The sequence below is a fragment of the Gadus macrocephalus genome, chromosome 4 (assembly GCF_031168955.1).
Source record: "Gadus macrocephalus chromosome 4, ASM3116895v1".
NCBI lineage: Eukaryota > Metazoa > Chordata > Actinopteri > Gadiformes > Gadidae > Gadus > Gadus macrocephalus.
Genome location: NC_082385.1, coordinates 14,417,321 through 14,434,270, shown reverse-complemented (window position 1 = coordinate 14,434,270; position 16,950 = coordinate 14,417,321). Strand labels below are relative to the sequence as shown.

The following is a 16,950-nucleotide window of genomic DNA, read 5'->3' as shown; positions in this document are numbered from 1 at the left end:
GATTGACTGACAGCTTCTGGTCAGAGCCCGATGGAGCGCAGGCCCTTCTGCTCCTCCTCCTCCACGAACTCCTCATTCTCCTCCACCACACACTCTTCCCCTACCACCTGCTCTTCCTCCACCTCGACCAACTCTCTCCCCTTCCCCACCTCCCACTCCTCCTACTCCAACTCCACCACCACCCACTCTTTCAGGGGTCTTTCAGGGAAGAGATGTTCTCCACTACACCACCATGAGTTCCCAGTAGAGCCCGACCGATATAGGATTTTTAAGGCCGATACCGATACGAATATTTTGTGATTAAAAAATCCGATATGCCGATATATCGGCCGATATATATAAAAAAAAAAAATCCATAAACGCGCAACAAAACAAACAGATTTCCCTAACATTGGTTATTTGTAGTTATCCTTTAAATCCTTTTCACTCTCAACTAACACGTCACAACAGCAAAACTGGACATGGTAGTCATGAATTAAGTCATGCTTATCGACTTTAGAGAATTGATGGGGATGTTCTTTTAATTGTTATTCAAGCAATGTATGTCTTGTGACAGTTGCCAACTTACCATGAACACACTTGCACACATGAGCTGTGTTGGAAATCATTCCCTATTCACTCCCTCACTATTCCCTATATAGTGTTTATGATATAGTGCACTATATAGGGAACGAACAAACGAGAATTCGGACACTACGCTGAACATTTCTAAGCGTCATTTGCGTTAGCAAATGCGCCGGGTATTTGTGTGACGCAGACGGATGCTCCCACATCATGTAAACAAACCGGGCAATCCCGAGGAAAGCTGGAGCTTGTATTGATGTTGAATGCAACATTTCCTTGATCAAGTTTTTTTTATTAATTTTGAATATTACATTTTCTATGTTAACTCCCAATTAAATTGTTGACATCTCTAAAGGAAAGCCGGAGACTCCATCATTAAATGTATTAGTTTTCGCGGTTATTCAGCTTCTTCTTCTCCTCCGGAAGAACACTACCGCATTGCATTGTGGTATACGGAGTAACAAGTAGGGAACATCGTATGTACACTCAAATTTTAGTGCATGAAATTAACCACTGAGAATTCGAACACCACTGCAAAATGGCGAGCACCCTATACAGTGCACTATATCCGTGATAGGGAATGATTTCGAACACAGCTATGAACAACACCGATGATCTCCGTCGATCTCCGTCATTCACTCTGCCTGAATCAGCGGGTTTGGGGTGTTAGACAAACGTTTTTTTTTTTTTTTTTTTAATATTCATTTATCGGCCATTATAATGCCGATACCGAATAGTTTGAAAAATGCCTAATATCGGCCGATAATATCGGCCTGCCGATATATCGGTCGGGCTCTAGTTCCCAGCGTAATAATAAAACCTGTTCAATTAATCCTCAGGGTGTGGTGAAAGGGAAAAGGGGGCAAAAGGGGGCGGTGCACAAGTTTGATTCCCAAAGACGCAGGTGATGCGGACTCTAACGTCTCCACTGGAAGCTACGGGTTAACGTGTTGACAGCTAACCGGTGACAGGTTAATAACTAACCCGACTCAACGTCTTCCGCTCTGAGGCATCAACACTGCATTCCAGCAAGAACACATTTCTTCAGTCTCTGTCGTTCCTTTGTCTTCTCTAACCCCTTTGCGATGCGCGTGTCTCTAACGCAGCAGACAGCCCCCCCCCCCCCCCCCCCCCACCGCTAAAAGCCAAGCGTTATGAGAGATTATTTGTTGCTCGTCTAGTTCGCCCGACTGAACCCCCAAAAGGGGATTGTCATCACAGAGAGAGAGCGGAGGAGAGGAAACAACGGCGCGTTTGCAACATTTGCCACTTTAACCAGTCATGACAAAAGGAGAGGGTGTCATCACTGCGCTGTCTCAGGGCGTAAAGCAGACTCTAAGTATAGCCCTCCATTCTACAGTGTAGCGCGCGCGCACAGTCACGCACAGTGTATGTGCAAGATGAGCAAAGACCACATTGTGTATCGTTAGTGTGTGTGTCCGGCACTCAGTTGCGGTTTGTTTGTGTGTGTGTGTGTGTATGCATGTCAGAACAGTCTCATTAATAATGATGGTCTGCAGTTATATATTGATTATATATTGATTTCCCGACGTGGCTGGATTCACAAATGCATTTTTTTCAACAAGGGACTCTCTGTAGCCAATCAGATGCCTCCCTCGTTTTCAGCCAATCACATGACTGCAGTGACTGGGTTTTTAGATTGTCGGTGCCGTTAAAGTAGCATTAATAATCGGTTACTACTTTAACGTCACCGACAATCCCAAAACCCAGTCGAAACTAGATGGGAAAAGTGTGTAGTGACGCAGCTTTTACTTCTTCGCCACCGGGAGATTGTTATGTACGATCATTCAAAAACCCCATGTTATTTCCCATAGACATTTGACCGAGGGAACCGGGAGGCTCGGAGGCTGGACTTATTTTTCAGAGGTCGGGACTGCAGTCATGTGATTGGCTGAAAACGAGGGAGGCATTTGATTGGCTACAGAGAGTTCCTTGTTGAAAAAAATGCATTTGTGAATCCAGCCACGTTAGGAGAGTCTCAAAAATCCACATATAAATACAGACCAGTTTACACACAAATGCAAACAAGTTCACAAATGAAAAGCACCTTGTTAATCTTCTTGTTTGTATACATGCAACAAAATCCAAATACATTTTGATGAAAATTGCAAATACATTTTTGATGAAAATTGCAAATATTTTTTAAATTCATATATTTATGGATTTATATTACATTTATTTAAAACAAGACACATTTGTGTGTGGATCAGAAATGTGTTTGTGAAACTTATTTTTGTTTAGGGATTTATTTTATATTTATACATAACGATATCCATTTGTGTGTGCATTGAAATGTATTTGTGAGAGGAGAGTCATCTATAAATCACAAAATACATTTGTTAATCGTTCTCTGTGCATTCATTATTAACAAGACTGTTCTGACCCCATACATTTCTAGGTGTGTGTGTGTGTGTGTGTGTGTGTGTGTGTGTGTGTGTGTGTGTGTGTGTGTGTGTGTGTGTGTGCATGTGTATGTGTAAATGTGTGTGTGTGTGTGTATGTGCATCTGTATATGTATGTGTGTGTGTGTTTGTATATGGGGGGGGGCTGGCGGCAGGCGGCCTCAGAGCCTCAGTGTGGGCCTCACCTGCTGTCCTCCTGGTTGATGATCATGTACATCTCCCAGCTCGTGTCTTCAACTATCCCTCCGCGGGGCACCAGCAGGCTAATGCCTACAGAGAGACACAAGCATGGCTGATGGTCCAGACACAGGAGGTAAACACACACACACACATGCATGGACACACAAACACACGCACACACATACGTACGCACTACGCACACAAACACACACAAAGCTATGCACACACACAAACAAGCTCATGTACGCACACACACACGCATGCACACAGACATGTACGCACACACACATACACACAAAAAGACAAATACACGCATACATACATGCAAACACACACACACACTCATGCACACACTCACGCATACACATTGCCCCTTCCTGTCACACACACTAAGTGTCCGCGGGTCAATCTTGGCTCAGTAGACACTAAAATGTCCCCGCTAGGGTACTTTGGAAAAAAAAAAATTATTTGAAGCTCCCGCTCTTGTCCCTCTCTCTCTCTCTCTCTCTCTCTCTCTCTCTCTCTCTCTCTCTCTCTCTCTCTCTCTCTCTCTCTCTCTCTCTCTCTCTCACCAGTGTTGGGTACGACCAGCCTTCCTCCGGCGTGGCCCAGCACCCTGGTGGTCTTCAGCGGGGGAGGAAGAGGAGGGGGAGGAGGCCGGGGCAGGCCGTGCGGGATGAAGAGGGTCTTCCCCCTGCGGCCCAGCGTTGCGTCTACGCCCACGCCCTGGTAGTCCGGCGCCGCGCCACGCGGGGAGGTCCTGTGATGGGACATCACGGGGTACTCGGCCCTCTCCCCTCTCCCTGGAGAGACGGACGGACGGACGGGACACAAACCCTGGTCTTATCTGTCACCATCACCTCCCCCCCCGGGTCATGAGGTACTGACGTCAAATAAAGCTGGAACGGGGGTCCGCTAAGCAGCACAGTCCCAACTGTGCTCCTATGCTACACGTCATTTCTTAGCTTCTCCGCTCCGTTCTTCTGTCTCTCTTCAATGTGCCGTACATAAAGACACATAGAAAACCATGAAAGATATCTTGATCAAATAAAGCTGAAATGAGCCCTGATCAAAGAATGCTTTGGGGACGGCCTCGCAGAAAGGGTCGGCGCTAGAGCGAATATTCACACGACGACACTGAGCGATGAAAATAAAAACTGACTGGAATTCATTGCTCTTTTTAGCAGCCTTCTTTATGAATGTTTATTTTTTTGTGGCCTGGAAAACACAGACAGACATTTCGGCTTGAAAGAGAACGACTTTAGTCTGAATCAAACCGGAGTCTCAGCGAGCCACGTCGTCTACGTGGTGAGCGCACTTGCGGCACGCGCCACCAACCCAGCGAGCTGCCTTTAGCCCTGCTACCGTCTTTAAAGGCGTTGTGTGCCGTACCTTTGACCATGATGTCGGGCAGCGGGTCCAGCAGGGAGTGGTCGGCCATCAGCTCCTTGTCCATGGAGTCCTGAAAGCACATGGGGCTGGTGTAGGTCCGCGACACGCTCAGGTCAGGCTGCATGGACGAGTTGATCAGCAGGGGGTTTCCTGAACACACCCAACACACAGACACAGGTCAACCCCACCAAGGCAGCGTGACCAGGCAGCGCTGCTGTTGAGTCAAGGTGAATGGACTGCATTTATATTAGCTTTTAACCAGTGGCCACTCAAAGTTTTATTTTTTCCTGAGAAGATTAACCCCTCAATCGGACACGGAGATAAACAAAACATAAGCTGTTGCTCATACCGAGCTCCACACATCCACACACACCGTAGTGTTAAACTATAGGGGTCCAGGAAGCCTAGTCCTCTCTCTGTAGTGATCATCAAAATCAACGGCCATCCAGAACAAGCTCTGCACATCCACGCATCCCCATACATCGTTGTGTTATACTATAATTGTTGGAGAAACTTTTCCCCGTCCTGGACACTGCAATCATCCTCTTCCCAGACAGAGCTCTCTCTCTAGAGATAGATTATACTTGAACGGTGGGTTACCAATTGGCATGAGTGAGTTGGGGATGGGCTCAATCTGAGCCGGGGATGAGGCTGGACCTATAGGTGCAGCTGGACCATGTCAAGCTCCACCCATCAGCTCCACCCATTGGCTGAGCAGCCTCTCAGTCAACCCGCTCTACCTCCTGAGCCAATCAATGACGCGACGGAAATACAGTACATCATCCATCCTAGTCTGTGTGTGTTTCTATCGAATGGTTGGGTTTCTAATCTACAATTTCTCTTCATTTGCAGTGATGCCTAAATGTTCCCCTTAGGGATCAATATAGCATTAACTTACAGAATATTTGTACTAACGCCATGAGATACAATAAAGATATACCAGAAGACCCTTTACTGTATATTGGTTGGAGCAAATATGACTAAAGTAAATACAATAACTGGAGTACAAAGTATAGGAAATATCTTAACATAATTAACAGTATAAATCTAGAATTGCGTACAGATATCTCTTTAGTTTAACATTTTGACGAGAGCTTAGCCCATCACAGATGTTCTCCTAAACCAAAGCGATGGAACTTTTCAGCTTTATTTCTCTGTGGACAATAATCTCGTGAGCAGGATACCAAAGAATCCTTGTTGTTTGGGATTCTTGCAATAAGAAAAACCCAATTATGCTCCAGCTCTTAAACCGCTTTAGTTATCAGCTTGGTGGGAAACAGCATAATCAACATCGTAACAGCGGTGGTGGTATAATGGCTTAACGGTTATAATTGAATTCACTAATAAGTAAATGTATTGATATTTTGAATTCAAGCCCAATCATTTGAAAAATGTAGTCGTTTTTGGATAAGTTCTTAATTCATGACATAATAGGCATCCCTCCTTGCCGCTCATGGTCTATCTCAGGGAATCATTCCAACCCACCCACTGCCACTCACCCACCTCCACTTTAAGGCACCATTGGCTCGGATCAATCCAGAATTATTTCTAGATACAGTCCAAGCATCCATTTGACACTTTACAGATAAGGACGAAGAGAGAGTGAGAGACCGAGAAAGAGAGAGAGCAAGAGAGAGCGAGAGCGAGAGCGAGAGAGAGAGAGAGAGAGAGAGCAAGAGAGAGCGAGAGCGAGAGAGAGAGAGAGAGAAAGCAATTTTCATTAGGGTGTGTGGTATTTTTATTTTGGGGCATGGACCGATTATAATAATCTATGAATTGACGACTTTATTGGCTCTTAAATCGAAAGAGGCCCAGAGCAGCGTAATAGCCTCGATGTGTCCTGGTGGTTCATCAAAATTCACTTTCTGCCGCTATGCAGAAGATCACTGCTGTGGTGACCCATCAATTCAGGCGTGGGAAATAAATCCTATAATTTCAGCACAAAAGGTATGTAGCCTACTACTTAACTTATAAATTATAGGCTACATAGAAATGTTAATTGGGTAAAAATGTCAAACGAATGCATTGTCATTTATTATTTTCGCTTACAACTCTAGCAGCTACCATGACAGACTGATAAAAGTCGAAGAGACGTTTTTCTTCATTCGCCTCGTGATACTCTATTGGTTGAAGAGCCAGGGTAAATTAAGATACTTTTAAATGGTGAAAAGTCGAATGGCTAGCCAAAGCCAACTAGCTGCCATAACTCAGGGTACACCAACACACTTCTAAGCTGTTGTTTTTGTGTTCGGACTTTGCAGACCTTGAGTCAGGCTCTTGGTCAGCAGTGCCTTTAGTGGTGGATTAGAATAAGACCTGTGTTAGAAGCCCTGGCCCGACCCTGTCAGACACACAGAACCACAGCTGTTAGTAGGAAAGAGATGTGCTGAGACTGAGCAGTCTGGGCAGACGGTGTCAAATGAAGTGTCGTGTTAGATATGCAGCTTTAATGCCCTGAGACACCGTGGGCTGAGGCACATTAGTTTTGCCCCAATCATTATTTGGCTCGAGGGTCGACACAAGCGCCTGTCGCTAGATTTGCTTCACCGGAGTTGCCGCTTCCCACAGGGTTTTATCGAGCGGATATTAACACTACAGTTCTACGTTTATGGAGCGTCGTGGAGCTGGGAGGACTTTTCTCTCTTTACATCCACTCGAGGTTTTGATGAATTCATTCAGTGCTTAGTGGACTTTGGCGGTTCTGGTGAACAGGGCTGTTGATTCATCAGGGGTTTATGGGGAGACGGAGCGCCAGGTCTGTCATCATAATGAGACACCAGATCATCAGCGGCGCCCTTTAACGTGTCCTTCTTCGTCTCCTAACGAGCACTGAGGAAGCAGGTGGGGGGCAGAGTTTTATACTTTTATAAGGTTGAGAGGCGGTCGTCACCCTGGGACTTCCTGATTGGATGATATAACGGGATCAGGGTTGGCATAACAAATATACATTCAACCTCATGAGTATCTTGTTCATAAGATACGTGTGAAATTACTAAATAAAATGTGTCAAGAAGTATTAAGAACTAATTGTCTAGTTAATAATTTACTAATTGTGGGCATGTTTACTAATGATGTTCATGTTTACGAATGGTGTTCATGTTAAGTAAGGTACTCATTTATACATCATTTGATGGTTGGTTAGGGTTAACCCTTACCAGGGCTAATGCTATTTCATAATGCGTATAACTGCATTAACTAATGTTACATAAGGGTTCATGAATGTACCCTTATGGTTAAGTGTGACCCATGCATTTATGTGTGTGTGTGTGTGTGTGTGCGTGTGTGACGTGTGTGTGTGTGAGCTGACCTTGGCAGGAAGTCTTGAAGGTGAAGGACTGGAAGCCGCCGGTGAGGGCGGAGGAGTCGATGACGTCCACGCCGTACTCGCTGTGGCTCCTGCGGTACAGAGTGACCACCACGATCAGGACCACCACCATCAGGACCCCCGCACTCAGCCCAGAGTACAGCACCACGTCACTGCTGCTCTCCACCTCTACCGGGGGGGGGGGGTGAGGGAGAGGGAGGGAGGGAGGGAGGGAGGGAGGGAGGGAGGGAGAGGGAGAGGGAGAGGGAGAGGGAGAGGGAGAGAGAGAGAGAGAGAGAGAGAGAGAGAGAGAGAGAGTAGGAGGAAGGGAGAAAGAATTAAAGATAAAAGATCAGGAGTTAAAGCTAAGTCGATTTGGGGGATTTTATTGATACCAACGCCTCTGATTTATAGCATCCTTTCCTTTAATCATGCAACAAAGAGCTATCATTCTATTTGAAAATAAACAAACAACTGAAAATCATTCCAGTTGTCTCCATAAAAAGGTTTAATCTGCTAGAAGACTGTGAACTGTGTGTTAGCTTCATTGGGTTCCATACAACTTTATTTTAGGTTTTATTCCTGCTGGTTTGGAATTGTATCGTGAAGGAGTGTGTGTGTGTGTGTGTGTGTGTTTTTGTGTTTGTGTGCGTATGTGGTAGTGTGCTAGTGTGCTGGAGAGAGAACAAGAGCGAGAGAGGAGTGTGAGAAGCTAGTTCTAATGAGCAGCCACACAGAGAAAGCATTTCTAATCAACACCTGAATGTCCTTTCACAAACGGCGTTTGGGTCTGATGTGTGGTGCCACGGATCCGTCCACGGGGACCGTCTGACAGAAGCAATTCATTAAATTAGCTCATCATGGCGATTACCCTGTAACCGGTCCAAACGGCACGGCAGCATGAGACACGTCCCCCCACCAAAAAAAGAGCTGAGAAATGAATTCCAGCTTCAGTTCTTCAAGAAATTAATGAGCTCAGATGAAAAAAAAAAAGAAAAGGAAAGGGTGGACTATTCTGGTGAAGCCTGATAAGTAGCCAGAGGCATTATGGGAGGAGAATTCAGTCCACGCATGGAGTGTTGGTGTTAACAGCAACAGTAACAGGTTGATTGAGGGCTGGGGAAGTTTCCCCAGATGCGGCTGCATCTGTTGAAGCGGTCTAAAATTGCCGGCGTCAATAAACAAACACAGACATGTAGTTCATAATGTACAGGATGGATGAGCTGATTGCAGAAATGGTTCATCTTTAGAGGAAATAGGATAGTTTGAATGACGCCTCGTTCATCAGAGAGATTTATGCGTGATGGATGTCGTTGAAGGAAAAGCGATAAAGTTCAGTTTGGATCTTAATTATGTACTGAATCAGGGCTGTGACATTAAATGGCATCGAAAAATTATTGATGTCATGTTCCGGAACAAAGTACCTCCCTGCTATCGGTGATCCTTTATTCCAGAATGTTGCCGTCATGCAGTTTCTCAACATAAAGGAGAGGATGTATATAGTGCAGGGGTTCCCAACCGTTTTTAGGCCTTGACCCCATTTCCTGCTCTGAATATGTTTGCAATATGTTTTGAATCTACTTCAACATGAATAGTTTTCACCCAATCAACATCTGCCTGTGAGATCAACGTCCTTGTGAACGCACTCCCACCGCTCTACCACACACACTCAGCGATTACTAGTCATTAGCTGGTGGCTATGAAGCATTAGGCAATGCTTTTCTATCTACAGGACACTAAGTTTGCTGAAATGGATTCTCAAATATCGATAGCTTGTGTCAGTTATCTCCTGAAACCCCATCTGCAAATCAGGGGACCCCAAGTGGGGCCCCGACCCCAAGGTTGGGAACCCCTGGTCTAGTGGCGGGGGGAGTGTTACATCAGAGCCCAAAGTTTAGGATTCGAACCCAAACCAAGTCCTTGCTACAGGCCAACGGTGTATAAAGTGTTGACACAGTCTGAAACATTCAACCCTACTTCATGACCTGCGTTTCTTTTTGCTCTCTATGCCTTGTTCTGATTGGTTCAATGTCAGTCCTTCCTCTTTAGCCGGCTAGGAGACGGAGCCCCACTGTCTTGTGACCCCTCTCAGGGTGTGCTCCTGGCTCAGGCAGGGCAGGGTAGGGTGTCAGAGGAGAGTGCCGTCTCATCTCGTTTGGATACGGGCGTGAGCGGACCCCTTTGTGACTTTAATTGTGATTATGAAAAAATACCTGACCTGACTTTGAAAGATCACGTGACAACTTTGAACTTGGCCGTGGTCACCATCGAGGTAACCTGCGGGTCACGAATAATAATGACTTAAAAACTAATCTCAACTTTCTTTTCTAAATTATACGATTAAAATAATGGATCATCAGATACTGTCCCTGAAGCCCTGTTTCAATTATGCGTCACAATTATGCATGCAATAATATATAAGATCTAAATGCATTCAAATTATGTTTTTCTGCATAGTTTAGCATTTTCACATACATATCATTACCATGATGCATTATGATCAAGGGTGCACATAACTGGTACGCAAGCATGCATGCGCGCCCATGATCAGGGATGCGTAACGTCACTTGTGTCACTACAACGCTTTTGCCTAACTAACGGGAGTTCTAAAGAAATTGAAGGAACAAAAAACATTGAGCAGCTACTTTGGTGTTCACCACCTGCAAAGAAAAGGCGGAGGGAGCCGGAGCAGAAGAAAAAAATTAAAATCTCGAAAAGTGGCGGCAAGGCAAGATGTGCCGTTGCTTGAAACTAATGATAAGCGCACTGACATGTGCGCTCATGTGCGCTGTGCACCGCGGACACACTGGAGAACTGCGCAAAAGCAGCTGATTGCAACGTTCCTTACTGTGAGATATTCAAACGCTCCGTGGTCAAGCTGCTGCAGTTTTACAAAAAGAGGTGGAGCAAAAAACACTGCTGTGCTTAAGAAGTTGTGTATTGAAATTGGAATCTCCTTTGTGAAACTGGGTGAGTTTCATAAGATCAGATCTTATGAAAACTGGATACCGGCTGCATATCAGTGTTACTGACAGTCGTGTCTCCTTCAGTGCTCCATTTGATACGCCGTCAGGGGAAGGTTTCCATGCACGGTACATACATACACCCGCCGGCAGCAGAGGCCGGCTGGGTTCTCAGCAGTGCTTCTGTTCGCTCACTTCTGTATGACTGTATTACGGTCATCTGTGGCTCAATAAGATCAGCACTGCCAGGGGCTGACCAATGCTAGGAACACATGACCACACAGTATTTTTATGCAGGTCTATGTATGAGGGACAACGTTGATCCACTGCTCAGGTTTGGCTGAATTGTATCAGTTGCTGTACAACTTTAAACTCTCAGAGGATGTGAGGATGGCGGTGCGTGCACTGATCGTACCCTGGTGAACCCTAACCCTCATGAGAACCCTCGCACTGGAGGGATCCTCACCCTGGAGAACCCTCACCCTGGAGAACCCTCACCCTGGAGAACCCTCCCCCTGGAGAACCTACCTTGTGGCTTGATGTCATGAAGCAGCTTTCCATCTGCAATGACAAGGACACAATAAACGTCTGGTTTAGTCTCACGTCAAAGCTTTTGGATGTGTGTGTGTGCTCATTTATTAGAATGTGCGTGTGTGTGTGTATATTTACGTGTCTGTGGGAATTTATAGGTGTGTTTTTGTGTGTGTGTGTGTAAGTGTGTAAGTGTGTATTGATATCTGTGTGTACGTGTTTGTGTGTGAGCATGTGTGCCTTTGTGAATGTGTGGGTATTTATATGAGCGTTTGCGTGTGCGTGTTTATACGAGTGTATGCGTGCGCGTGTGTCCATGAGTGTCTTTGTGTTTTTATTTGAGTGCATGAGTGTGTGCCCTGCGCGCGTGTGTGTCTATAAAGCACAGCATAGCTCTGATTGCCTACAAAGTGTAATCTACGGCCACAAAGCCAGAGGCTCCCCCTGCTCCCTCCTGGAGGACCACTGAGTCCATAAAGGAGGGTAAGATAGCGTCTCCGTCCTGAAGACGTTTAGCCCCAACGGCCCCTAGAGGCCCAGCGCTGTGGCCCCGGGGCCTCAGAGACGTCCGGCCCCACTCACTCTGTATGCAGAGGCCCCCGGTGCAGTTGTCGGCCCCCAGCCCGGGACCGTCGCAGGGCCGGCCCCCGTGCCGCGGCTCGGGCTCGGCGCAGTCCCGGCTCCGCTGGCGCCCGCAGTCCACGCCGCACGCCGTCCACAGGCTCCACGGGCCCCAGCCGCCGTCCACTGCAACACACAGGGAGACATGAGAGGGGGAGAGGTCCATACACACACTAAGGAGGTACATACATACATACATAGAAGTACGTACGTACGTACGGACGTACGTACGTACATGTATGTACCTACATACATACATACATACATGTATGTACGTACGTACATAAATGTATATACGTACGTATGTATGTACCTACATACGTGCGTACATACTGTGGTAACCCGCTCCTTGAATGAGCCGGGTTACCGGTACAAACGACGCGTTTGTGGAAGATTAAAGCCATTCCAGGCATTTATTCACAAACACTTCAATCAACCAGGGTTCTCACGGTCTCTAGGGCCTCCGTGGGCCTCTAGGCTCTCTTGCTTCCACGAGCCCTTCCTTCCTGCACCCGACCCGTGCTGTGCTGTGCTGTGCCTCCTTTTAAAATGGCCCCCGTGCTTTCGGCCAGGTGTCCCCCAATCACCCTGATTGGGGTGCCGAAAGGGCTGCTCTCTCTCGCCGGCTGGTGGGTGGGGGTGGTACACCCCGTCCTCTACGGTACCCCGGGCCCGTCCAGGCCGGGGACCACGTGGCGGGATGCCACACTCCTCCACCCTTTGTCCAAGCCCCAGGTAGCCGAGGGACCCTCCCAGGATGGTGTCTCGCCGGGGCCGGGTGTCTCCTGCGGCGCCGGCTGCGTCGTCTCCGGCTGCGTCGTCTCCGGCCGCGTCGTCTCCGGCAGCGTCGTCTCCGGCAGCGTCGTCTCCGGCAGCTTCGTCTCCGGCAGCGTCGTCTCCGGCAGCGTCGTCTCCGGCAGCCTCGTCTCCGGCTACCTCGTCTCCGGCTGCCTCGTCTCCGGCTGCCTCGTCTCCGGCTGCCTCGTCTCCCGCCGCCTCGTCTCCCGCCGCTTCGTCTCCCGCCGCTTCGTCTCCCGTTGCGCCGGCGGCAGCTGCCTCTCCTGCCGCGGCGGCGACCGCATCTCTCCTGCCCCGGGACTCTAGTACCGGGTCCCACCACCGGCGGAAAGTCGGACAGTCCCTCCCGATTACCACGGGGACCGGTAGGTGGGGGACAATCCCCGCCCGGATCGTAAACACACCGTGTGTGGTGCGGACAACCATGTGACACGTGGGGTAGGTCCGGGTGTCCCCGTGGACGCAGGCCACCTCCATCGGCTCCCCTGCCTTCCCACCCGCCAGGTCGGGGCGAAGGAGGGTAACCGCACTGCCGGTGTCCAGGAGGGCCTGCGTGTCCTGGTTCATCACCCGCACCGGGATGGTCGGAATACCAGAGGTTCCCTGCGCCCAGCAGGTCGCCAGCATACAGGGCCGACCCGTCCCCACGTCCGCGCCGGCCGGCGGCGCAGCCCCGTCCCGGCCTCGCGCTGCGGCCTTCTCTCCCGCTGCGGCGGCGGCGTCCCTTGCGGCGGCGGCGGCGTCCCTTGTGGCGGCGGCGACGTCCCTTGCGGCTGCGGCGACGTCCCTTGCGGCGGCGGCGACGTCCCTTGCGGCGGCGGCGGCGTCCCTTGCGGCGGCGGCGGCGTCCCTTGCGGCGGCGGCGGCGTCCCTTGCGGCGGCGGCGGCGGCGTCCCTTGCGGCGGCGGCGGCGGCAGCGTCTCTTGCGGCGGCAGCAGCGTCTCTTGCGGGGGGTCGTAGTGGGATCTTCGTGCCCGCATCCTCCACCAAGTGTGGTAACCCGCTCCTTGAATGAGCCGGGTTACCGGTACAAACGACGCGTTTGTGGAAGATTAAAGCCATTCCAGGCATTTATTCACAAACACTTCAATCAACCAGGGTTCTCACGGTCTCTAGGGCCTCCGTGGGCCTCTAGGCTCTCTTGCTTCCACGAGCCCTTCCTTCCTGCACCCGACCCGTGCTGTGCTGTGCTGTGCCTCCTTTTAAAATGGCCCCCGTGCTTTCGGCCAGGTGTCCCCCAATCACCCTGATTGGGGTGCCGAAAGGGCTGCTCTCTCTCGCCGGCTGGTGGGTGGGGGTGGTACACCCCGTCCTCTACGGTACCCCGGGCCCGTCCAGGCCGGGGACCACGTGGCGGGATGCCACAATACATACGTACATACATATACATACATACATAAATGCACACACATACGAATGAACATACAACGTTCATACATATTTACACTTACATACATTCAGAGTTACGTATTGAGTGTGTGTTTGGGTTAGCGGAGGATCAAAGGAGTGCTCGATGTTTATCTATTGCACATATAAAGTTCATATTTTAATAATTTGCTGGCAGTGTAATGGCTGGTTAATGTAATATAGTCCTTCATTTCAAGAAAGCAACACAAAAAAAATGGTTTGAAGTTTTCACGTTATCTAATTAATTCTACCTAGTAAATCAATTCAAGGTAAGCCTTCCTGGGGTAAACCATCTGTGTCTAAAAGAGGGGGGTTCACAACACAATCTTTACTTACCAGCTCTACAATCCAATCTATATCTATTTTTCATTGTATGTAAGGACTATTACTCTCCTTAAAAGAACGGCCAGAAAACGAGTAGCTACAATCAAAAATTAAATGTATAATTCATTCAACAGCCAACATGTGACTTAATGTAATTGACTATAAGCTTTTACGAACCCTCCAAGGAGTTAGTCAACATACAAAATTATTCACAAACTAACGAACGGCTTGAACATACGTGCATTCAATCAACCTTCTCTTTGACATTTTTCAATGGCGATAACTGGCCATTTCGTCATGTGACAGCAGCTCATTTGAATCTTGACAAGCGCAGCTTTGAATTTCTCCAGGCAAATAACTGATCATGAGATGGATGGAGAGCGAGAGAGAGACAGAGACAGACAGAGAGACATAAAGAGAGAGACGGAGACAGACAGAGAGAGAGACAGAGAGACAGAGATGGAGAGAGACAGAGAGAGACATAGAGAGACAGAGACAGAGATGGAGACACAGAGAGAGAGAGACAGATAGAGACAGAGACAGAGACGGAGAGACAGAGACAGAGACGGAGAGAAAGTGAGAGACTGAGAGAGAGACAGAGACAGAGAGAATAGAGGGAGAGAGTGAATTTTCAGAGATAAGGAAGGAGTGTGTGTGTGTGTGTGATAATAAGGAAGGTTCTTCTTTATGTCATTTTGGGAGTGGTGAGAGGGAGCCGGTTGGAGATGATTACTGGTGAGAGGAGTCGGTGGGGTAGCTAGGCTCCAGTGGTTAGGCCGGTCTGTGTTCTGTCTCTAGCGAAAATTAGGGTCGCGCCACAGCGAACCCTGACGCCTGACCAGTGGTGGCAAACTGCAGGTAGGCGAACAGTTTGTCCTGTGTGTGTGGTGAGGTTTAAAGTTGATCCAGTAAGAATTCCTCCGATACTGACTAGTATTGGCAGTAAAAGTTCCTCGACACTGCCTTACATTGGAAATCGGCGAGTAAACTGGTCTATGTGCCAATCCGATACCATCACGTGACTAGCTAATTTACTACACAGGCAAAGATAAACACAAACACGCACGGTGTTCTGCTGCGTTAGTTAACGGTTGGAGGTGGGAAGTTGGGAGTGGAAAACGAGTGATCTCCGGCCTACGTGCGTTCAAGCTACTAAATCGGAAAAACATAAATACTCAGGCTTAACAATGTTCACAAGTACAAATTAATTATTATAATTTGAAATTAGATCATATTATCTAGTTTGACTGAAAAATTACTTATTTTTCAGACACACTAGATAATTAAAGAAAGTTCTGTAGAATTAATTATCTGTACATATATTTACATTACATTTTTGTTATTTAGCAGAGTTTAATGTTAGTACTTTTTGCTGACAGATAGTGACCCGAATATACATTCCTGTCACGTAGAAGCAGTCTTCATAAAAGGGCTACTTATAGTTTCAATGATAGATGATGTATGTATTTGTTCTTGTTTTTACAAAAAGTTTAACCTGAGCCAGGTCATACAACAATGATAGTAATCATTTAAATTCCATACTGGGTTAGTATACAGCTTAATACCCCCCCCCCCCCCCCCCCCCCCGCCCCCCCCCCCAAAAAAAGTAAATAAACATACTCAAGTTCAGGTATCGGAATCGTGAAGGAAAAACTGTATCGGAACATATCTAGCAAGTTACCAGCATCTTGTCAAAACAAACAGAAGAAGAAGAAGAAGAAGAAGAAGAAGAAGAAGAAGAAGAAGAAGAAGGGATATGACGTTGGAGTATATTGTTTGGTTGAAAACCATTCGTGGAGAGGAATCTTTTGGTTTTTGCCGATTGCTCAGATCTGATGGGATGAGGATATCGCTATTTGGAGCCAAAACAAGAGTTGGAAGAATTGTGAGTCATGGAATATAAGCCAATGGATATACATGGAAACAACAGGCACTTGTCCATAATCAACACTATTAAGTATGTATTCATATTCTCATATTCATTGCTGACTAGAATAATTAAACTTTATTTACTTTATTGAATATGAATGAATGAATGCAATTTACCCTTAAAAAAGATATTAATATTTTAATATTACACAATATGAAGATATTAATAGACATGATGCATTGAATCACAAACAGCTAATAGTAGGGATTAGCTGCTCCAAAATTGAAGGAATTTGCCATGGCTGTGTGATTTTCAACATGACTGGTTACGTTTCACACAAGACGACCAAAACCCAAAGCTTGGAACGGCTCCACTTCTGGTAGTGATATGAGATGGGTGCCAATCTTCTGGGTGGTGGATTCTGGGTCTGATCAATTCACATTAATTGATTAAAGAATAGAGAGAGAGAGAGAGAGAGAGAGAGAGAGAGAGAGAGAGAGAGAGAGAGAGAGAGAGAGAGAGAGAGAGAGAGAGAGAGAGAGAGAGAGCATTGGTAGAGAAAGCGAAATAATG

At 47.4% G+C, this 16,950-nt stretch overlaps 1 protein-coding gene across 1 annotated transcript in view; it reads right to left on the bottom strand.

Annotated features, from left to right (window-relative positions):
- The window catches only part of LOC132456145 (netrin receptor UNC5D-like), a 149,313-nt gene that overhangs the window by 23,578 nt on the left and 108,785 nt on the right, over positions 1-16,950 (bottom strand). The window contains exons 7-12 of the mRNA XM_060050377.1: positions 11,940-12,104; positions 11,355-11,387; positions 7,867-8,052; positions 4,560-4,709; positions 3,740-3,970; positions 3,173-3,257 (exon numbers count right to left, since the gene is read on the bottom strand). Coding sequence (XP_059906360.1) covers positions 3,173-3,257; positions 3,740-3,970; positions 4,560-4,709; positions 7,867-8,052; positions 11,355-11,387; positions 11,940-12,104 — 850 coding nt within the window. The remainder of the gene's footprint in view (positions 1-3,172; positions 3,258-3,739; positions 3,971-4,559; positions 4,710-7,866; positions 8,053-11,354; positions 11,388-11,939; positions 12,105-16,950) is intronic.